The 22,247-nt window shown below is 49.6% G+C and overlaps 1 protein-coding gene across 1 annotated transcript in view; it reads left to right on the forward strand.

The window, feature by feature from the left end:
* Positions 1-22,247, forward strand: part of LOC111148021 (hexokinase 2) — a 60,998-nt gene that overhangs the window by 30,514 nt on the left and 8,237 nt on the right. Inside the window, exons 3-12 of the mRNA XM_022504365.1 lie at positions 5,242-5,390; positions 9,907-10,026; positions 10,901-10,996; positions 11,862-11,961; positions 12,279-12,462; positions 14,809-14,964; positions 16,306-16,539; positions 17,650-17,954; positions 19,516-19,664; positions 19,924-20,043. Of these exons, the coding sequence (XP_022360073.1) occupies positions 5,242-5,390; positions 9,907-10,026; positions 10,901-10,996; positions 11,862-11,961; positions 12,279-12,462; positions 14,809-14,964; positions 16,306-16,539; positions 17,650-17,954; positions 19,516-19,664; positions 19,924-20,043 (1,613 nt within the window). The remainder of the gene's footprint in view (positions 1-5,241; positions 5,391-9,906; positions 10,027-10,900; positions 10,997-11,861; positions 11,962-12,278; positions 12,463-14,808; positions 14,965-16,305; positions 16,540-17,649; positions 17,955-19,515; positions 19,665-19,923; positions 20,044-22,247) is intronic.

The raw sequence follows: 22,247 nt of genomic DNA on the forward strand, positions 1-22,247 counted from the left end.
GGCTTTCCTTTTCACTACTTTATTGCTTATGGGCCTCATTCTGTGCCAGGCCCTCCTCAGCTTCCAGGAACAAGAGAGATGGGTGTGGTGCGGTGGGACAGGCACGGGCTTTGGGGTCAGATGGGCATGTGTTCATGAAACCCAGCAGTCACGTACCCCTTTGTGACCTTAAACCAAATGACTGAACTTTAAACCACAGTGTCAACTTCCTCTGCCACCCAGGCCAGCTTGGAGGCTGCTGGTGACCTCTGGGCTTTATGCTCTTGGAGTTATTCATGAAGAATTCCTTATTTGAGGATTTACAACTTTCCCATGAGGAGCCTCCTTGCTCATCAAGGAGAAAACTTTGCTGGAGAACCAGACCTGAACTTGGATCTTAGTTTCAGTTACTTGACCTGAGTCTCGGTTTTCTCATCTGGAAAATGGCTATTATGATGCCCCATAGGGCTGCTGAAGATTGATGAGATAAAGCTTATAAACAAAGTGACCATCACTTGACAAATGTTTTTCTTCTGTTAAAACCCCCTACATGTTGGGCCCTCAAAAACTAAACCTCCCCCACACCTGCCTCTGTCTTTCCATTGTTTTATCACCACAGTAATCCAGATGCCAGTGATGAAGTCTGAGCTCTGTCCCAGGGATGAGAGAGATGAAGACAGGGTGCTGGGCTTTGTTTTCCAAAAAAGTCCCATTAAAAAGTAGAAAATGGGAGCTGGTAGGGTACTTGCTTGGTATGTGAGAGGTAGCCGGACGGATGCCTGCGTTCTCTGCCTCTGAATTTTATGAAGGGAGGGGCCTGCCGCCCATCTGGGTCAATTTACCCAAAATGGTGGCTGTGCAGTGAGCAGCTGGGTGTCCCTAGTGGGGTACCTTCCCCAAGGGAGAGGCAGGGTGCGAGTGGGGGCTTAAACAACAAAAAAGAAAACAGAAGATGAATTTGGTCTTTCCAATACACTTTGAAACTTTGCTTCCTTCACTTTAACAGTGGTGGTAGCTACATTCGGGAGGAACTGGGGAGAGTTAGGAAACGTGGCAAACTCATGTAATCTTTAGAATTTGTACAGATTTAACATAAAACCCAGAAACCATAAATATTTTGACAACATAAAAATTAAGTGTTTCTCTGCATGGCAAAAATACCACAAATAAAGTGAAAAGACAGACATTGGACTGGAAAAAATAATTGTAATTATACCACCAATAAAACTATTTTCTTTAATATGCAAAGAGTTCTTTTAGGTTATTAAGAAAATAATGAATATATATATTTTTAAAGATTTTATTTATTTGTCAGAGAGTGAGAGAGCACAAGTGAAGAAGTAGGCTCCCCACTGAGCCTAAGGCAGACACTTAACCAACTGAGCCACCCAGGTGTCCCTGAGTGTATTTTTTAAAAAGGCAAAAGATGTGAATAGGAAATTTCACAGAACAAGGAATTCAAACGGCCAGTCAACAAGAGATAATTCAAAATGTATAACCTTACACAGTAGAAGGAAACCCAGTTTAAAAAATGAGATACCACATTGACCAAGGGGTCGGCCAAGATTAATTGCCACATAACATGAGACCTTGGTGAGAACAAAACTCAGACGTTGGTTTGTGTGGAAATCGTTGAGAACTTTTAGGCATGAACTTTTAGGCAGTGTCTTCAAATTAAAAGCATACATCCTAAGAACCAGCACTTCCAATCCCTTTTCTCTGAGGGTGTCTGTTAACAGCCTCTGTGTCTTTATAAAATAAATGTACCTAAGGACACCTGAGAAACATTAATAATGATTACTTTTGGGGTATGGGGAAGAGAAGGGATATTTGCTTTTCATTTTCCCCACTTTTGTATTGTTTGATCTTCTTAAGAAATCAGATGTTTGTATTTTACTACTTTTAGAAAGTTAAATTGCTTTCCAGACATGCTCAGCAGTGAAGGAGACCTTGCCTCTGGCCTGATGGTCTCATGTTATAAATCAGTTGGTACTCAGACATTTTGCTTAACAAATAAACCATCAGTGAGCAAATGCAATAGGAGATGTTTTCTTAATGTGTTGCCTCAGATAGCAGCCATCATTCAGCAGAATGATCTCTCTGGATCTTCCTGGGTCCTCATGGCCATGTCACATGGTCTGTGCACTTTCTTAAGAAACCTACCATGAAACCATAAGCACGTTTTTATAAAATGTATATATAAAACCATAAGCACGTTTTTCTGCCCCAGAGCCTTGCTCCCACCTGTCCAGTTTGATAGTCCCAGGCCCATAGATGTGATGTTCCTTCACGCCCCATCACACATTACCATGCTGTCTGCCCTGGGCTTCTGGAATGTTCTGGAAAGTTCACAGTAGATGTGGGACTTGTGCCACGGGTAGATGTAAGTGGGGATTGGAGGGGCTGAGGAGAACTACATGATCAACCAAAGGGGCAACTTCCCTGGTGGTCTAGTGGTTAGGATTCGGCGCTCTCTCTCTCTCTCAACCAAAGGGGCATAGGAAGAGTGATGACAGCAGCTGTTTACTGACGGCTTACTGTGAGCCTTCATATTCACACATAGCATGTTCTGTATTTTGTGTCAGCCTCATGACCCCTGGGAGAAGTCAGTACTATGGGCCCTGTTCTACACGGGAGGTGACGTGCTCTGAGGCCGCATAAGTAGTGAAGCGGCTGAGCTGGAATTCAGATCAAAGCCTGTCTGCCTGTTGCTGAAGGCCCAGCTCTTCACCCCGACTCTGCAGGGGCCTCTCGTGCATGGTGTGGGGCTGGGCACTAGAAGGATCTGTCCAGTGTCCGGGGTTGGGGCAGGGGGTCACTTTCGTATCTTGCTCTAGAAGTCATGGTGCTGGGTCTGCCTCAGAGATACTAGACCTGGAAGGAATCCAGCCCTAGGCTGTGGTAATTGTGATCATGTGTGTTTGTAGAACGGGGGTGCCGGGGAGGAGGGATGCCAAGAGGAATGTCTGTTCCGGCAGAGTCTGAAAAGAAAGCAAGGGATGGCATTCCTTCCTGGGAATGGAGGCTGGGCTGGCCTTGAGTCATGACCCCCGTGGCCGCCGATTCAGCGCATCGCCCGCGTCCTAGGCCCCAGAGTGCTGATGCAGGCAGTTTGTCTTTGATTTTCCTTTTCATCCCCCATGACAACCACCACATAGCTTTTCCTGCAGTCTGGCTGGGTTCCCACCACCAGGGGAGGCTCGGAACTGGAGTGCCTGGAAAAGTCACCCATGGCCACGAGAAGGGCAGAATCACCCCTGGAGGGGTTGAGGGTGCCCCGGCTGTCAAGCACAGTGGGGTTGGGAGACTCTCCAGATGCCAGGGAGGAGACAGGAAATCAGTGCCCCTGAGGGGGAAATGCTGCAGTCACGGGGGGCAGGGTGGGGGGCAGATGCCAATGGCTTTTCTTAGGTCTCTTCAGTCCCCGCTGGTGAGGGTGATGTTGCTTTTCAGCCCGAAGAGGCAGCCCTAACCAAGAGCCCAGAGGACTCCAGTGTGGGCACTGGGCCATGTGTGGATGCCTGGATGGAATGTTTCTAGAACCTACAGAGTATGCCCTAAGTTCTTGGGACTGTGTTGGGAGGTTGGGGCACATTCTCTAGCTTTTTGCCTCACAACAACCACTTGAGTCATGATGCCCCCACTTCAGAGGTGAGGTGGCTGAGCCTCGGGAACTTGCCATGGCCAGAATGTGGCTGGATAGCTGACAAGGTAAGGTAGGCTCCAGACCCAGGCTGTGCGTGTTGCCCCTGCCAGACAAGCGTGTGTGTAGAGGCAAGTCCCACGGAATGTTGGTTGAATGACATCCCTCTCCCCCAGGCTGCCCCTTCGGACTGTAGAGGCTGTGGGTAGTGCCCTCAGGGAGCTGGTTGGGAGTATTTTTTTCTCAGGGCCAAGCAGTTCCTGCTCTTCCCAGGGCCTGGGTGCAGAATGGACCCCTGTTGGCTCATTCCGGTCAGAGCACGCCGCTGCCCCACCAGCCCATGCTGCTTCACTTCAGTGGCCGGTCACCCGGTGGGAAATGAGCTAAGTGTTGGCAAACATGCCTGTAAGTGAATTCCCCAGAGAGTAACACTGTATCCTTCAAGAAGGTGTGCATCAGGGCTGTGGAAGAGGGTGGAGCCACTGCTGGCAGAGGGAGGCTGCCGAGATGGTGTGCCCACTCCCCGAGCTGTCGCTGGCCCCTGCGTCTCTTCAGCATTTCTATTCTGTGCCATAGAGTGGAGCACGTCCCTGCAGCCAGCCATATTATTGTCTAGAATCTGGACGTTTCCTGTCTGCACTGCTTGTTTCCTGGGGAGAAGGGACTGTGTCTTCCTGCTGGACACCTGAAGATCCTGACCCACTTGCGTTTGTGGAATCTCCCTGTATCCCCTATACCCCAGCTCTGGGGCCTGACTGAGTGGAACAGCTGAGTGGCCTGACTCTTGCATACATTTGGGTCAGCATTCTCTCACATTCTAATAAGCCTGGGATCTTTTGTGGGGGGGCACCTGGTTGGCTGGTTTGCTAGGCCTCCTAAGTTACAGCTCTTTGGACCCCATTCACTTTATCACATGACCCTCTTATCCTGCCACAGGACGTTGCGATCACTGTATGCAGACATTAAAAGTAAATTTTGGGAGTACCCGGGTGGCTCAGTTGTTAAGCGTCTGTCTTTGGCTCAGGTCATGATCCCGGGATCCTGGATCGAGCTCCGCATCAGGCTCCCCACTCTGCAGCCTGGTTCTCCCTCTACTACTCCCTTTGCTTGTGTTCTCTCTTCTCGCTGTGTCTCTCTCTGTCAAACAAATAAATAAAATCTTCCCCCCCCCAAAAAAAGTAAATTTTGTATGGGGACCCCGATTTGGCTGAAAGCCCAGAGGCCCACAGGCCTGTAACAGTGTGTTGGGTGTCCTGGGAGCATGAAGAACAAAGCTGAGGTGTGACCTCCTGGGATAGGGCCTGGTGGGCCTCTTGAGCTTGATGGGGACTTGGCTGAAAGCCCCCGAAATAGTAGTTTTGTGAGAGGCTGGGCACTCCATACTTAGGTGTAAGACTGTGTCATTGTTGTGTGAATTCTACAAGTAATATAAAAGTGCTTAGCATGAAGAAAAAGGATCAGACCATACCTAAATGTCTGTGATAAAAAGTTAAGACCCACTGGCTACCTATCGCTGGGAGGTGATCGGTGTTTATGGAGGGACTCGTGGGCTTTTAGTCTTGGGCTCTGTGAGGATCTTATCTTTCCTGAACTCACAGCAGTCCCTTATCTTTCTGCAGAACACGGAGAGTTCCTGGCTCTGGACCTCGGAGGGACAAACTTCCGTGTGCTTCGGGTAAGAGTAACAGACAATGGGCTCCAGAAGGTCGAGATGGAGAACCAGATCTATGCCATCCCCGAGGACCTCATGCGAGGCAGCGGCACCCAGGTAGGACCCTACCCCCAGAGTGGTTGCTTGGGCTCTGGGCCCCACAGGTGCAGACGCTCCTCTTCCTCTGGTCTGGAGGGAGGAGACCCTGTCTGAGGCCCAGATTCTCTGTCCTCTCTCTGCCTGGTGATTCCTTTCTGTGCCTGGAGGTAGAGTGAGGCACCTGCATCTGGAGAGGTGCACACGGACCAGAGAGCGGAGAGCAGGTGTGTGAGACCCTGGAGTCTGGATGGGCCATAGTGGGTGGTGTTTTGATTTGCCATGACTTTGGAGGTCTGCTTGCACGGGCTGGTAATTGATGAAAGCCTGCTGTCGGGAGGCCCGACACACCCTACTGGACACTTGTGGTTGTTAGCGGTGCCATCGAGTGGCGAGGCAGGACACACAGAGTCGGGTCTGCCCCTGTGGTCATTCTGTAGCCCTCTTGGTCTCACACTTGTTACCATCGCATCACAGGGCGATGGTATCTTTATCTTTATGGTTATCTGCTCTCTCTTCTTGCCTGTCTACAATAAAAGAGGTTTTGCACACAGGGATGGAAGCCTCTTGAGAAAACATCAAAATCTGGCTTTGGGGTATCTGCCCCAGCTGGTACCGGGGTGGGCACCGCATGCTTCCACATTGCTCCGAATCATGTTTAGTCATCCCCGTGTCTCTGTGGCTTCTAGAGCATCTAAACAGTGAAAGGAGTGGATAAGAGAAGAAATGTGAAACCCACATACTGAGAATCCTCTCAGTAATAGCCAGGAGAAAAAGGAGAAAGGATGGAATTGGACTGTGATAATCTCCAAACATGTATTGAGCTCCTCCTGTGCGTGGGGCAGTGACCCTTGCTGGGAATCAAAGTCCCCCGGCCTTTCCCCTCCTGGGCTTACAGCACGGTTGGACAGTAGGGGACACAGCCCACCCTGCGCAGAAAATAATACATGCATTGGAGTGGATGAGGGACCGTCAGGAGCTGACCCGTGATGACCTGTTGTGTGACAGGCTGAGCAAAGGCTATGTGTGCATTTCTTCTTTTTATCCCCCCCCACCCCGCCCTGGGCCCTATGAGGCTGAGTGCCTCTGTTATCGCACTTCATAGATGTCGAATTAGGTTTTGAAACCCTGAGTGAATGACTTGGCCTTAGATCATAGGGGTGGGAAGGGCAGAGTCGCAACACAAAGCTATATTGAGGTGTTTTCCCAATTCTCTGGGGCTCCGTCCTGTTGGTAGGCTGTGTGATATATGTGGTCCACGTGAGTGGTACTTCCTGGAATTAGGCAGTATGGGGGTCCTGGATCCCCCCCTGCTGATTTTCTTTCCAGCATGTACTCAATGGAAGAGTGAATAGAGAACATGAAATCCAGTAAGATGCCCTCCCAGGGTGGTCACCTTTTAGGCCTTAGGGTGTAGAAGGAGCAGAGCCTTCTTATTCCCGGACTACTGTTCTTCCCACTCTACTGGACCCCCACTTCAGAAGGGAATTTCAGACGATAAAGAGAATTTGTTGAGGTAGAAACTGCTGTTGACTCTCTATTTGTCCCAGGGGACAGCTCTGAGGGGAAACCTGCTTTCCTTGTTTTCATGCTGGGGCTCTATGGGGTTGGTCACCTAGCTCCAGTATCCACAAACAATGCTTTAGTACAAATTAAAAAAAAAAAAAAAAAAAAAAAAAAGACCGACTTGGAGGAAACTAAAGCTATTGTGATGGTTTAAAAATTTTGAATAAATGGAAAAATGCTATATAAAAATGAAACATAAAACTAGAAGAAAATATGGGTGTTTATTTCACTCTAAAGAAGTGAAAGCATACTCTGCTTAAAAGCAGAAAACAGTCAAAAAACTGGAAGAAATTCATAGTGGCCATTTTATTTTATTTTTTTAAAGATTTTATTTGTTAGAGAGAGCATGAGCGGGGTGTTGGGGCAGAGGGAGAGGGAGAAGCAGACTCTGTGCTGAGCAGGGAGCCTGATGCGGGGCTCGATCCCAGGACCCGGAGATCATGACCTGAGCCAAAGGCAGATGCTCTACCAACAGCTTCTCAGGTGCCCCTATGGTGGTGGTTTTAAAGGCGGAATTACTGGTGTTTTTTCCCCCCATATATTCCTTTTCTTTTGGATCATAGGTATCAATCTTTTAATTGGTGGAAAACAAATGGATTTTAAACATAACATTTAGTTAAGACCAAGACCAAATCACCAAGCCCTAAACTTGCAGAGATTTCTGAAGATCTGTGAACTTGGGCAGTGTGGGTCCCTGGATAAAATCTGTCTTCTAGCAAACGAACTTCCGCTTGAGAGCAGTGAATTTCAAATGGTAATAGCAGCCACTTTGGATATTTAAAGTGTATCTTGTGGGAAAGGGAGTGAGCATTCTCAGACCAATAAGGAAAAGGAAACCTTTTAAACCTCATGAAATGGTGCCCTTTGAGCCGTTTTATGGCAGGAAGGTGTTAGCTCTTTGTCCTTGTATCTTATCTTTAGATCATCAGCTAGTACAGGAGCAGATAGTCTTCCAGTTAAGGGAGCAGATGGTCACTCTTCCCTGCTTTTAAAGAGCTGTAGATTCTTCTAACTGAGCACTGTCCCGGAGAACTTTTCACAGTGTATCTTATCCTTGCAACAAATATGTTAGCCACTAGCTAGACAGTGGTGGCATTGAGCCCTTGAATTATGGCTGGTGTGACTGAGGAAGTGACTCTTACGTTTTTAAGATTCTGAGTGATTAAGATCACCACAGGTGGCTAGTGGCTACTGTATAAGTTGGTGGTACTTCACTGCCTCTCCTCGTTGGCAGCACAGCTGGAAAGGGAGCAGTGCATCGGGGCTGGAGGAGGGAAACCATTTTGCCTTTCCCCCTTCTTAAGCTCCTCCTCCCTTCATCTCTGATGATTGGCCTCCTCTCTTTGTAGAGCTTCTGCAACTTCCTATTTGTACTATTTCTTCCTATTTTTACTATTTTACACTATTTTTACTAAAGATCATTTTGACATGACTATCAGGAATGAAGTGCTGGGAATTGGGTTGTACTGTAAATTTTGTCTCTGGTCTGCTTCCCAACAGATGGACAGAACTTGCTGAGTATCTGTCTAGAAACCTTATGTACATATTAAAATACTTGGCTTCTGCTCAGGGAAGTTGGCCCTTACGCATTGGTGATCCTGTTGGAGAGAAGAGCCTTTTCATTGCCCCAGTCTTTGCTCTTGAGAATGTTTCGGTTCAGAGATGGAGAGTTTCAGCATCTTCTGAGGTTAATTTTGCACGTGACCAGACAGGGATATGACCAGTGCAGGAAGTTGTTAGAGCTGGCCCCCTTCTAGATGGGGGTGGCCTTGTCTTCCTGGATTGCTCCCAGGAAGCATATCTCAGACATCTGGGGAGCCAGTGGGCCTCTCAGTCTACTCTGCCACCCCCAACCTCTCAGTTCCTTTGTAAATGCAAATACTTTCATAGTGCAGTGGCTCTCAAAGCACTGCTTCAGGATCACCCAGAGGGCCCCACCCCTACAGCTTCTGATTCAGCCGGTTTGGGTTTGGCCCTAGAATTTACATTTGTAACATGATGGTGGTGATGTTTGTTATCCCCTGGGAACCCCTGGTTTAGTGGAATCTTCTTGCTTCTGGGAGAGGAAAAGGTATGTTCTCATCCACCTCCCACCCCCTCCTTGGCTTTTAGATTTTGCCAACTGGTCAACCTGGCGCTTGGCATCTACTTGGTCTCTTTGGCCTCTGCTTACTTTTGTACCAGAATGCCCTTTGCCTCACCCTGTAAGCATCTGGAGGGGGGTCATTGCCTCTCTTTGAGAATGCTGAGTAGGCAAGAAGGAAGCCATGGGACTGGAGGCCTTGGGACTGATTGAAAGGCTGGATAATTGTAAATACAGCTTTTTCTTAGGAGCTGTGGGTCCTGCTTGGCATGGTCACAGTTGTAAGGCTGCCCATCCACAAAACGCTATTTATTCTTAGTGCTCTTCAGGGACTCACTTGGTGTTTCATTTTGAAGTTAGAAAACAAAAGATAACTTCTTTGAAATGTTCATGGGAAATTACTTTTCCAGCATGGAGGGAAAATATAAAAGTTGTTTATGAGTTCATTCATAGAACTCCAACAGGGCTGCTGGACTCCTTCTTGGCAGTGAGATGGGCTGCCCACAGTCAGCAGTGCACTCATGTCAAGGGGGGTTCTGTTCTAGGGTATGTGACGACTTCTGATCAGCTTTACCTATGATTTCCCCTGCCTCTCTCAGAGTTACTTTGACAGTGGTTTGGATAAACGGTTTGAGTGGAAGACAGTATTTAATAAGCACTAACTAGTGTTAAGCTCTTCTATGCATTGACTCATTGAATCCTTTGGTAACTCTGAGGGCAGGTGCAGTTATCCACCCCCGTTTTACAGATGAGCAAATTAAGACTTTAGAGGGGTAAATATCTTGTACACATTCAACTAATTCCTTTCTGAGCTTAAAGTCTAGGTATGCTCTTAATCTCCATGCTGTTCTCCCTTCTCACTCATCTTGCTGTGTCGTGTGCTCTTAGCTGTTTGACCACATTGCGGAATGCCTGGCTAACTTCATGGATAAGCTACAAATCAAAGACAAGAAGCTCCCCTTGGGTTTTACTTTCTCATTCCCCTGCGTCCAAACGAAACTAGATGAGGTAAGATTGAGTTCTTCAGACGCTTCTGTTGCTTCATTGTCTGGGCTGGGAGGTCTGGGATGAACTTTGAGCCAGCTGCTTCTGTGGTTTTTAGAGGTGACTCTGATGGTTGCATGGACAAGGTCTGAGTATTGAGAGTTGAGAGTTGTGTCTTGTGGGTGAGTGTGTGCAGGTGTGGGGGGCGTGGTGAAGAAGTATTGGGGAGGGTCTTTATCACCCGTCCTCAAAGGACAATATGTATGCTATCCTTATCCCTTGTAGGGGACAGTGAATGGGAAAGTAGGAACTCCTTTGTTGGAGAATATCATGATACAGCTCCTTGGAAGAACGATGACTGGGGAGTTAATGATGAGAGTCTCTTATTTTGGCATTTCTAAAGACTGTTCTTCTCCTCACTTCTTGGGGGCAGTAGATCATGAAGGAATCATTCATTTAATCTTTCTGGTGCTTCGATGGGGCCCCAATTTCTCTTTCCTAGGCTAGTCAGGAGGCAGTATGAATTTTTTTTTTTTAAATTAAGAAAAAAAAAAAAGATTTTATTTATTTATTTATTTATTTATTTTATTTGTCAGAGAAAGAGAGAGCACAAGCAGGCAGAGTAGCAGGCAGAGGCAGAGAGAGGGGGAAGCAGGCTCCCCGCTGAGCAAGGAGCCCAATGTGGGACTCGATCCCAGCACCCTGGGATCATGACCTGAACTGAAGGCAGCAGCTTAACCAAGTGAGCCATCCAGGCATCCCGCAATATGAATATTTTTAAGCACGGTTGTAGTTTAGCTGAGCTCCGTGACTGAGGTCTCCACTACTAACGGTTGTTTGAGTTGTATGGTCAGAGTTTCGTGAGGAATCAGTGTTCATTCCTTGGTCCTTTTTTCAGAGTTTCCTGGTCTCCTGGACCAAGGGGTTCAAGTCCAGTGGTGTGGAAGGCAAAGATGTGGTTACTCTGATCCGGAAGGCCATCCAGAGGAGAGGGGTGAGTAGGGGAGGGCAGGGATGGGGAGACAGGAGCATGGAGTCTGGAGGCTCTTTATATTCTTTTGGGTCTACTCTGAAATCTTTCCCAGTCTGTCCTCAAATGAACATGAAAACTTTTCTGTAGTTGTTAAGGAGAGATTTTCTTTTCCTTCCTTGCTAGGTTTACCCAATAATAATAAATTTTTCCCATTTTTACTGAGATATAGTTGACATATGGCTAAATTTAAGGCATGCCTCATAATGACTTGGCATCTATACACTGTGAAATGATTGCCACACTGCTAATCTTAACATGTAAGGAGATGCCTCTAGGGTCTTTAGATTATCATGATGGATAATAACCACTTGCCTTTTGCCTTTGGGGTCTTCAGATTAGCGTGGTGGATAAATCATCTTAGCCTTGGTACAAGCAAAAAACCCTTTAGTTTTAAACCTGAAGAAGACATGATTATCTTTTTCAAGTAAGAATGTTGGCATAATGTCAGCATCAGGATGGAATGAGGCAGAGATCATGGTCTGGTCATAGGGAAGGAGGGAGAGAAAGAAAAGAAGAAGAAGAGAAAGAGGGAGAAGGGGACAGGAGTGGCAAGAGGGACTCTTGTGAATGCAGTGATGTCTATAAACTTGACCGCAGGGCCGGTGGCCTCCGTGGAGAGGACAGGCAGGGTGGGGAGTGAGTCGCTGCTGTCAGACTGGGATCTGGACCCGATTCCCAGCTCTAACCTCCTTTGGCACCAAGTAGGGTTAGGAAGGGGTAGCCCTGAGGCACCTGAGCTGTGTGTCTTGCTGCTCTTTCTCTCCATCTTCACAACTGTGACCTTTCTGTGATGGTGGAGACCAGAGCCCTTCTTGCATCCCTGCAGGACTTTGATATTGACATCGTGGCCGTGGTGAACGATACAGTTGGGACCATGATGACCTGTGGTTACGATGACCAGAATTGCGAGATTGGGCTCATTGTAGGTAAGTGAGCACACTGGGTGTGGGGGCTGGTGCTGCCTGACGGATGGGGATGTGGGCTGGAGAGGGAGGAGGGCTCCATGGACTGCATGATTCTTTGTACTTCATGTTAGAAGATGATGGTACAGTCACTGTGGAGGGCTGAGCCAGAACCTGTGGGTGGGGTGCTTATGGATGGGATCATGTTGGGGTGCCCCAGGAGCCTGCAGTGAGGAATCCCAGCCTCTTGAGGCAGGCTCAGGATGCTGGAGTAAGAGGGAGATGGGGGCTGGGGAGAGGCCAGTGCAGGTGGGTGCTTAGCAGTCCCTTGTCTCGGCCAGGCACGGGCAGCAATGCCTGCTACATGGAAGAGATGCGCCACATTGACATGGTGGAGGGCGACGAGGGGCGGATGTGTATCAACATGGAATGGGGGGCCTTTGGGGACGACGGCGCACTTGATGACTTCCGCACTGAGTTTGATCAGGAGATCGACATGGGCTCCCTGAACCCCGGGAAGCAACTGTGAGCAGCAACCCCTGTGTGCGGTGGGCTCGTGGGGGTGGGCTTAGGAACCGAGCAGGGAGCTGACCAGGGCGGGGGCGGGTGTGGCTATCACTATTGCTTTATAGTTTTATGTCCCTGAAAGTTTGCCAAGGCACCCCCTGGTTATGGGAGTGGCGTTCCTCACATGTGTTGTCACTATAAATTGCTGAGAGGGCTCTAAAATCCAGTAAACAAGTGGGCAAACCAGATTATAGATAATAATTTGGTTCTGTCCTTCAGAGCCATCATTTTAGAAGGTCATTTCCTGAATGTTGGCCCTGCTCTCTCCTCCACCCTCAATGTGTAAGCTGTCTCTAGAAATAGTTTGTGAGGGACAGAAGAGAAGTCATCTTGGGATGGCCCAGCTTAGGGTCCCGGAAAGCTGTCTCCCTAGCTGCTGCCCCTACCCCTGCACAGGACTAGGCTGTGACACTTGGCCTCCTCCACATGGGCTGAGGCTCTGACCCTATAAGAGCTGCCTGTGAGCTGAGCTGGACCCAGCTGTAGGCAGACCCAAGGCCTCTGGAAAAGCTGGTTTAGGAGCCTCCTTGGCTGCTTCCCTGGACCTGTGGCCCAGCCAGGGTTCCTGGGCGGACTGGACCAGGAGGATCTCCAATGTTTTGCACCCTGAATGTTATACTCTCTAGCCTGGCTAGACTTGACTTTAGGTACTTTTGATGGTTACAAAACATTATTTCGCTGTCATTATTACACACCAACGTTGGCCCAATGTCCCTATCAAAGATCTTGAAACAGGGATTGCTGTAAGCTCCGAATTACAAAATGTTTTGAGCAATTCAGGCCCCTTCTGGTCTTCTCATTGCTATGACTATTGCAGGAAAGCTTCTGGCATTGATCTCTGCTCGGAGAGGAAAACCCAACTCTGTAAGCCAGCTCAGCAATGGGCTGTCTTTTTCTTTACAGGGAGAGAGTCCTTGCTTCTTCCAGGCATGGTTTATTTAAGTCAACAGCTTCTCCCACATGCCGAAGCACAAGTCCCCTTACTTGTAACTTTCAGAGAACACACTGGCTGTGTCCGCCATGGCTGGTGAAAATTTATGGGCTGAAAAGTCATTCACTCAATGTCTGCCTCCAAGAAGGAGGCACACCCAAGCCGTTCAGAGGGGCTGTATGCCCTTCGAAGTGTCTGCAGACAGAATTGCCAGCCCAGCCTTGGCAACACACCGCTGGCTCAGCCTGAGGCAGATCAAGGGCTGGGAGGACATAGGCCGTGACGTGTCAGCCGTGGTAGCCCTGGAGTCACTGTTGGGTTCCAGGAGAAACTTTTACCCCCCCTTCTTGCTGTATTTCTAGATAAATATTTTCCTAAATGGTGACTGAAACAAAGTTTTGGTTAAGAAACTGGAATAGAAGCTATTATAATCACCTGCACTTCCAAGCCACACGGGACCCGTCCCCTGGCTGTTTTGGAGAAGGTGGAGAGGAGAGGCAGACACACGAGTTGCTTACTGGGTAAAGCCCAGTGGCCCCCCGCACCACCTGTCTGTGCTGGTGCTTGGACATTTTACATGCACCCTCTGCTCAGGCAAGTTGGCCAGCTCTATCCTGAGCTCCAGTCCTGCCATACCTGGCCTTAGGTCTTAAGCGAGTCTCTTCCGGAGGGCCTGGCTTCCTCTCTCGTAGATTGTACCAGCCGACGCCATAATCCCTTCACCCCATCCCCCCAGGTTTCTTTGCTGAAGCCCAGCCTAGGAGGCCCTAGGGAAGCCTCCTCCCTAGGCCCCATATCCTTAGGTACCAAGAAAGCGCCCTCTTGGCCACAAAGAATGGTGAAGATTCGGTTTCTTGGATCACACCCTTTGAGCCAGAAAGACTGGCTTCTAAAGAAAACAGCATCACCTAGTGTTGAAAAAATAAATTAAGTTAACTGATAGCTCTCAGCTTGGGGACAGCCTTTCTAGAACATGCCTTTCTCTTGTCACCTGCCTGCTCAGAAACTGCCAATGTGTCCCACTCCCAGATTCCCAGCACCATCTGATGTTCAGAGCTTCTTCTCGTATGTCCCAGGCTGCCCTTCTAATCTTGCCCATCACCCCACCCCTGGGTTTTGTACCTGCTTTTCTAGAAAGCCACAAATGACCTTGCAAAGGGAGGCCAGTGTGAGATGTTGCTGGGCCCATGCTGTTAATTGGACCATATTGGCCCTTTTCTATTGTATATAAATATTGAGGCTCCCAGCAATGCCACCCAAGTTAGCACTGCACTGTGCCCCAGCTTCCCTTGCATGCCTGTTGCCTCCATGGGGAAGTTGGGAGTTCACTGACAGCAAGGACTATTCTTATTGTTTGGTCTGTATCCCTGCAGATTTGAGAAGATGATCAGTGGGATGTACATGGGGGAACTGGTGAGGCTTATCCTGGTGAAGATGGCCAAGGAAGAGCTGCTTTTCGGGGGGAAGCTCAGCCCAGGGCTTCTTGCCACTGGTCAGTTTGAGACCAAAGACGTTTCAGATATTGAAGGGTAAGCTTCTGGGTCCCTCTCTGTTCGCTGGGTCTCTGGAAGGGTGGATGGGCCCTTGGGGAATGAGGAACAAGAACTGGCCCTTGACCCTTCAGATTTGGATAGCAAGAGGGTCTTGCGCAACGTGGGTAGTGGCAGGCCTCTGGCTTGACTTAAACTTTTCAGATAGTCTCTGCCCTTCTCCGCTACCCAAGTGGCTCCTGGTGCTGCATGGGTGGGGCTTGGCTTGATGCCAGAGGCTCCCAGTGGGCCCCTTGATGACTCACACATCTACTTTCTTGCCCTTCTGAAGCTCTGACATTTCTTTCTCTGTTGGTGATTCTCCAAAAGGGCTCTGTCCTGATCCCTCCTTCTCTAACAGAAGAATAGGTCTTTGGATGGCCCTGAGATCTACCCATTTAGTTCCAGTAGGTAGAGCAGAGGCCTGCATTTCACAGAGTGGCATGGGTGGGAGTAAGGATAGCCTTGAATCCTGTTTCTCAGTTAATAGTATCCAAAGAGTTGGGCCTGGTTTCCTGTTCTTGAGAGTTCCACTCGTCACTTGAGGAGGCCTCCTTGTTTCAGGGACCAGATGGTGGAGAGGAGGGGACTTCGGTGCTAAAGAGAGCAGTGAAACTGTTCCGGCGACCTCAAGTGGAAACTCTTGAGGGAATTGTTCCTGCTTATTAAACCCCGATGGAATGGAACAGTGCATACTTGTGAGGCATTTAGCTCCCCTGAGAAGACTGCAGAGTTCACAGCAGCAGACACTAGCACAGTCTGTAGCATAGGTTAAAGCAGTGCCTGCTCTGTGGGGAGAGGCGGTGAGCTGACTGCTTCATAGTGAGAGAATGGGGTGGGATCCCCAGTGGCATGGCTAGTAGCAGGGACAGTGTTTGCTCTATCCCTAGATGACCAAACATAGCTTGTTCTCCATGTCTTTATCTCTATTTCTTCCTCTCTCTTTCTTTCTCTCTCTCTCTCAACACACACACACATAACACACACAGAGCTTGGTGTGTGAAGCCATAAGAACAGCGCCTAGTCCTTACATTGTCCTTACATAGTATATAACATAAAAAATACTGCTTTTCCCATTGGGAAAAAGAAGCTCCTGAGCACTGTGTGTGTGTGTGTCTGTGTGTGTCTGTGTGTCTTGGAGAAGAGCCTCCTGTTGGTTCTGTTGTGTTTTCCCCTTGTTCTGCCTCCCCATTGATGGGCAGAGCCACGGACAGGATGTCTGTCCTCGCTGGGCGGTGGTGTTTGCTGGAGCTGAGCGGTTTCCTTGTCGGCTCATAGACCCCCTCCCTCTGGCCCCAGTGGGTTGGACTTGTGCCCATGCACTGTCCTTTTCTTTCCCAGGGAGAAGGATGGCACCCGGAAGGCCCGTGAGGTGCTGGTGCGGCTGGGCCTAGACCCGACACAGGAGGACTGTGTGGCCACTCACCGGATCTGCCAGATCGTGTCCACGCGCTCGGCCAGCCTGTGTGCTGCGACCCTGGCGGCCGTGCTGCGGCGCATCAAGGAGAACAAGGGCGAGGAGCGGCTGCGCTCCACCATTGGGGTGGATGGCTCCGTCTACAAGAAGCACCCACAGTGAGTCAGCATGCCTGGGCCCCAGAGCACACCGGGACCCCAACAGGCCTGCGAGAGACCCTAGTGACTCCATGGCCAGCTCCATTTGGCCTTTTGGGGCCATGGAGATGGGCCATGGCACTGAGGGGCTTTGCAGAATAAGCTCCCAGCTGGGCGTGTGGGGTTGCGAGGGTAGTTTCCTGCGCAGGGGTGATTTCTGAGGGCTCCCGATGACTGGCGCTCTAGCCAGGGCTCTCCTGGCCATGGGGCTCTGTCTGCCACCTTCTTGCTGAGGAGTTCAGGTTTCTCTTACTTGTTTCCTTGATTCTTCATGTTTCTGGGTGGTCAGTTCAGGTGCTGTGTTCTTTGCCAGAGCGCACCCTGGCTAAGCCTCTCTGGCTGACCTGGGTATTGATCTGATCTCTCTTTTGTGCCCACTTATTATCTCTTTTTCGCCGGATATGAGCACCAGTTCATGTGCCTGCATTATCTGAATCGGTTGATGCCAAAGGTCTCACCTGGGGCTCTTGTCAAGAGGCAGATTCTGATTCAGGAGGGTCCAGCCTGGGACCCTGTATCTGGGCCTGTAGGGGGTGCTGCTGCCCACAGACCACACTGGGAATGTGAGGCCCCGGAGACCGTGGCTCAGCACAGCCACGACCTGAGAATTTCTTGCTGGACACACCTGTTATCTTGAGCTGTTTAGACACCTTGGGGATTGTCAGCAGAAACTGCCCAAAGAGACCAAAGTCTCTTTTCTCCTTTTTCTGTTTTGGGGTTCTCCCAGGCAGCATCTAATGAAAGGAGCACTGGAGCACAAATTGTAGCTGGTCTCGGAATCCCCTGATTTCGGAGGCTGATGTGTTGGGTGGAGGGGCCGTGGTCTGTGGGATGGTAGGTCTTCATGTGACTGTGTGCACCGGGCTGTTCCCCTTCCCTCAGCCGCAGTGGCCCCACATGGCTGTCTGAGCTTGAGCGGTGTTGAGTGCGAACTTGGGCAAGTGGGGAGAGGATATTCAGGGCCACGTCTGCTTCTGCGGGAGCCTCCTGGCCTTGGGGCTGAGGTGGTGAGCCCTTTGTACCCTTGACCCTCACGGTGGACTTTCCCCCTCCCCCATCTCCTCCCCTCAGCTTTGCCAAGCGTCTTCACAAGGCAGTGCGGCGCCTGGTGCCAGACTGCGATGTCCGCTTCCTGCGTTCAGAGGATGGCAGTGGCAAGGGGGCAGCCATGGTGACGGCAGTGGCCTACCGGCTGGCTGACCAGCACCGAGCCCGCCAGAAAACGCTGGAGGCTCTGAAGCTGAGCCGTGAGCAGCTGCTGGAGGTCAAGAGGAGGATGAACGTGGAAATGGAGCGTGGTCTGAGCAAGGAGACGCATGCCCTTGCTCCCGTCAAGATGCTGCCCACGTACGTGTGTGCCACACCTGACGGTACAGGTAGGTTATGGGGCTGCCACCCAGCCCACTGCGGTGGCCTTCATCCTGGTTGGTGTTGATGCCCTGGGAGGGCTCCCTTCGCTGTAGCACTGGGTATTGGGACCAGAATATGTTTCTTTAGCTGCAGTACTAGAAGATTCTAGTGTTCGAGAACTTCAGCCCAGGCATTCCTCTGCTACAAATTGAAAAATAATTAATAATGATAAACACTTACTGAATGCCTACAGTGGGTCAGACGCTTCTGTAAGCATTTTACACATATGTAATTTATTTCATCTTTAACTGTTAGCAGATTCGCAATTAATTTTTGTTAACAAACTAATACGTTTGTCATAAAACTGAGGTACAGAGAAATGAAGAAACCTGTCCACGTTCCCATGGCTGGAAAACAGCAGAGCTGGGATTTGAACCCAGGAATTTTGGTTCCAGGGCCGGTTGGCCCATGAGCTCAATCGGGTCCACTGCCAGTTTTTGTTTTTTTTTTTAAATAAAGTTTGACCAATATACAGCCGTGCTGGTTTGTTCACATACTGTTAGGGCTGCTCTGCGCTACTGTGACAACGTGTGGTTACAGCAGGGACTGTGTCTCATGAGACTTAAAAGGTTTACGGCCCAACACTTCACAGGAAAATATTGCTCACCCATGGTCTGGGTCTGCACATTAAGAAATGGTGGTCTTTTCCCAGTGCAGCGAGAGCTAACATTGAGCAGGCCAGTGTCACACAGCTGGTGCAGGTGACAGGCAGAGACCAGGCCACCGTGCCTGCTCTACTCTCTCCTGACCCCGTGGGCTTGAGGGAGTGACTCAGCCTAGCTCAGTCAGGTCTCCCTCCTTCATTCGAGGGAAAGGCAGTGCCTCCTCCTCAGGGCTGCCTCAGGGTTGCCAGAGGAGTGTGCGTGAGGCACGCAGCTCGTTAACTATGATTGCCCAACAGAGGAGGGTTTTCTTGTATGAAAAGATTTCCCTTCTATTTCCTTTGAAGAGTTGACCTCTGCTGTTTCTTCTCTATTCTAGAAGCTAAGAGAAGGTGGCCTTTGATTTAGCATGAATGACACATTTAGATTTTTATTTTCAAGGTTATTAGAGAGAGAGAGAGAGAGAGCATGTGCATGAGAGAGAACACAGGCAGGGAGGAGGGGCTGAGAGAGAGGGAGAAGCAGACTCCGCTGAGCAGGGAGCTCAATGCGGGGCTTGATCTCAGGACCCTGGGATTATGACCTGAGCCGAAGGCAGACACTTAACCAACTGAGCCACCCAGGCGCCCCTAGATATTTTTGAGTGTACTGTATCACAGATCACAATCTCCAGTGTCCTGTGGAGCTCACTGTGACTTCTGGGGCCACCTGACCTCATCTGAGGACCACTACGGAGGCAGCAGGATCTCATCCCAGGGATCTTATTTTCTTTCCTGTTTGTACCGCACAGTCCATCTCCCCTGAGGGGCTTGAGGCTGACAGGAGATGTCTGTGTTAGGGGAAAGGGCTTTAGACCATCACTCTCTGTGGTGCTGACATGCTGACGCTCCAGCCCTTCACCCTCCTGGGTTTGTTTATTTTTCAGAGAAAGGTGACTTCCTGGCCTTGGACCTTGGGGGCACCAATTTTCGGGTCCTGCTTGTGCGCGTGAGGAATGGAAAGCGGCGTGGCGTGGAAATGCACAACAAGATCTACTCTATCCCGCAGGAGGTCATGCACGGCACAGGGGATGAGGTGAGACCAGGCGTGTGGCACCTCTGGGAGGGGACCCCAGTGGATACCCATTCTCGCCCGGGAGGACGGTGCTTCCTTTCAGCCATGGTCCCAGGGAAGGCCAGGAGGCCTGGGGCTCTGGCCTGGTCTCCCCCCCGGGTTTGTGCCTGAGCGTGCGTTTGTCCCCATTGGAGCCCCCGGGCTCGTGGCCAGGCCCTATGGGGGTGGCCGGCCTACCCTGGCTGGGGCCCCTCCCTCACTGCCTCACTTCTCCCTGCAGCTCTTCGACCACATTGTCCAGTGCATTGCCGACTTCCTAGAGTACATGGGCATGAAGGGCGTGTCCTTGCCTCTGGGTTTCACCTTCTCCTTCCCCTGCCAGCAGAACAGCCTGGATGAGGTAACAGAGTCTCCCGGGGCGCCAGCCTCTGGGCTTTATTGACCCTACCCCAGCCTGGGTTTGGAACTGGGGAGAAGGTTGAGTTGAGAGGAGGCAAAGAAGGGCATGAGTAAGCAGTCATGACAACCGGCCTCATGATGGGCTTGGAGATTACTTAGGGCACAATCTTCGGGGAAATGAGGATGGTGCTTACGGAAATACGAAGGACAAATGTTTTTACAGCATTTGACACCAGGCATGGCACTAGGCTTCCTATGCGTGTCACCTCATTTAACCCTCACGGCAACCATATAAGGTAGGTAGGTGTTTGCATGCCCATCTTGCAGGAAGGAAAACAGTCTACAGAGATGCCAGGTGTCTTGCCCCAGATCAGAAGGTTTGGGAGTGGCCAAGCCAGGATTTCGGTGCTGGTTCCTGATCCCTGAGCCCGTGTTCTCAGGGAAGCTCACCAGCTCCTGCAGGATATTTTCATTCGCCTCCTGGCATTCAGATGCCCCGGTGCTTCTCTTGTCGTAGCTTTGCTTTTCATTCCTTTTCTGCCAGCCTTGCGTGAGTGAAGCCAGCAGGCTGAGAGCTGTACGCTCCGCTGTTCTGGCCACAGTGTGTTGAGAACAGAGGAGAGCTGAGTACTGTGCTTGGGCTTGTTCTGGGCTGACAGCATATGAGATGTTAGGATACTGTTGTCTAAGCAGTTGTTCCCCGTCTTGATTGGTCCTCTAGAACAGGAGCATGCACACGTGTTTACACATGGACAGAGTGGCCAGGGTCCACAAGGCCTGGTCCCTGCTTTAGGGGCTGAGGCACGAACTGTGCTGATGGCAAGTAAGCAAGGGCGGGAAGGCATGAGCTGCCGGTGGGAATGGGGCAGCGATGGGGAGCCAGAGCTCCGAGGATACGCAGTGTGACGTTAACCTGAGCACATACCCGGTGAGCATGAAGGAGACTTGGATCGTCTTCCAAGTCCAAAGAAGGAGTGGATGGGGAAGAAGGGCAGGTAGGCCTGGCCATGTGCAGGAGAGCATGGAGGTGGGAAATGTTCCAGGTACAGGGAGCTCGGTCCGGCGGGGAAGAAAGGCCAGCATTTGGTGTAGGGTTCCAGAATAGGGCCTCCTCCATGTTGCTCAGCTGAGTTTTGTAAGTGCTTCCTCCTCTTCCCCTCAGCTGAATTCATCATGTGCCCCAGTCTGCTGAAGGCTTTGGGGGTATCCGGCAATGAAAAACCTTGCCTAATGCAGTATTTCCCAACACCTGTGTCATCGTGTGTCCGCTGTCCCTAGGGCAGTGTTGGTTTTCACTTTTTTGTTCTTTACTGGTTTTATTGAGCTGGTAACATGCACGCGGTAGAAGTTTAAGGAGTCCAGCACCACAAAAAGTTTAGTTAGCATCTGCCATCCCCTACAGAGACAAAACAAGAAAAAAAAATTAAAAAGTGGGCCTTTTTTTTTTTTCTTATAAGAACTTTAAGGATCTTCTCTTTCACAATTTTCAAATATATTATACAGGAATGTCTCCGTTTGCCTCAGTTTACCAAAGGGAACATAGAGATACATACTTACGTGATACTTAGTGAAACATTGCTTATTATAATGAAAACATTAGGAACAAACCTAGTTGTTCGACACTTGGGAAATAGTTAACAAATTCCGAGCCATCCACTGTCTCGTATCAATAACTAGTTTTGTTTTGTTTTGTTTTGTTTTTTTTAAAGAAATTTCAATGATGGGGGCGCCTGGGTGGCTCAGTGGGTTAAGCCTCTGCCTTTGGCTCAGGTCATGATCTCAGGGTCCTGGGATTGAGTCCCGCATTGGGCTCTCTGCTCAGCAGGGAGCCTGCTTCCTCCTCTCTCTCCCTGCCTCTCTGCCTACTTGTGATCTCTCTGCCAAATAGATAAATAAAATCTTAAAAAAAAAAAAAAAAGAAATTTCAATGATGGGGGAGAAAAACTGATGGTAAGACACAAATTTTTTAAGAAAAAGGTAGTCTCTACAATATGAAAACCCACAAAAACCGCAATTCATAAAACTTTTCCTACTGAAATTTTAAAAAATAAACATGCCTTCCTTTTCATGCTAATATGTATATATCTTGAAGTATTTATCAGGTGACCCAAGAACACCTTCACTGTTTTACCTGAATGATAAGATTCATTATATCAGATTTCATTCCATATGTTCTAAGTTTCTGTAGGGAGCATGTATATCATT

This window comes from Enhydra lutris, unplaced genomic scaffold (assembly GCF_002288905.1).
Source record: "Enhydra lutris kenyoni isolate GAN:26980312 unplaced genomic scaffold, ASM228890v2 scaffoldscaffold18, whole genome shotgun sequence".
NCBI classification, from domain to species: Eukaryota; Metazoa; Chordata; class Mammalia; order Carnivora; family Mustelidae; genus Enhydra; species Enhydra lutris.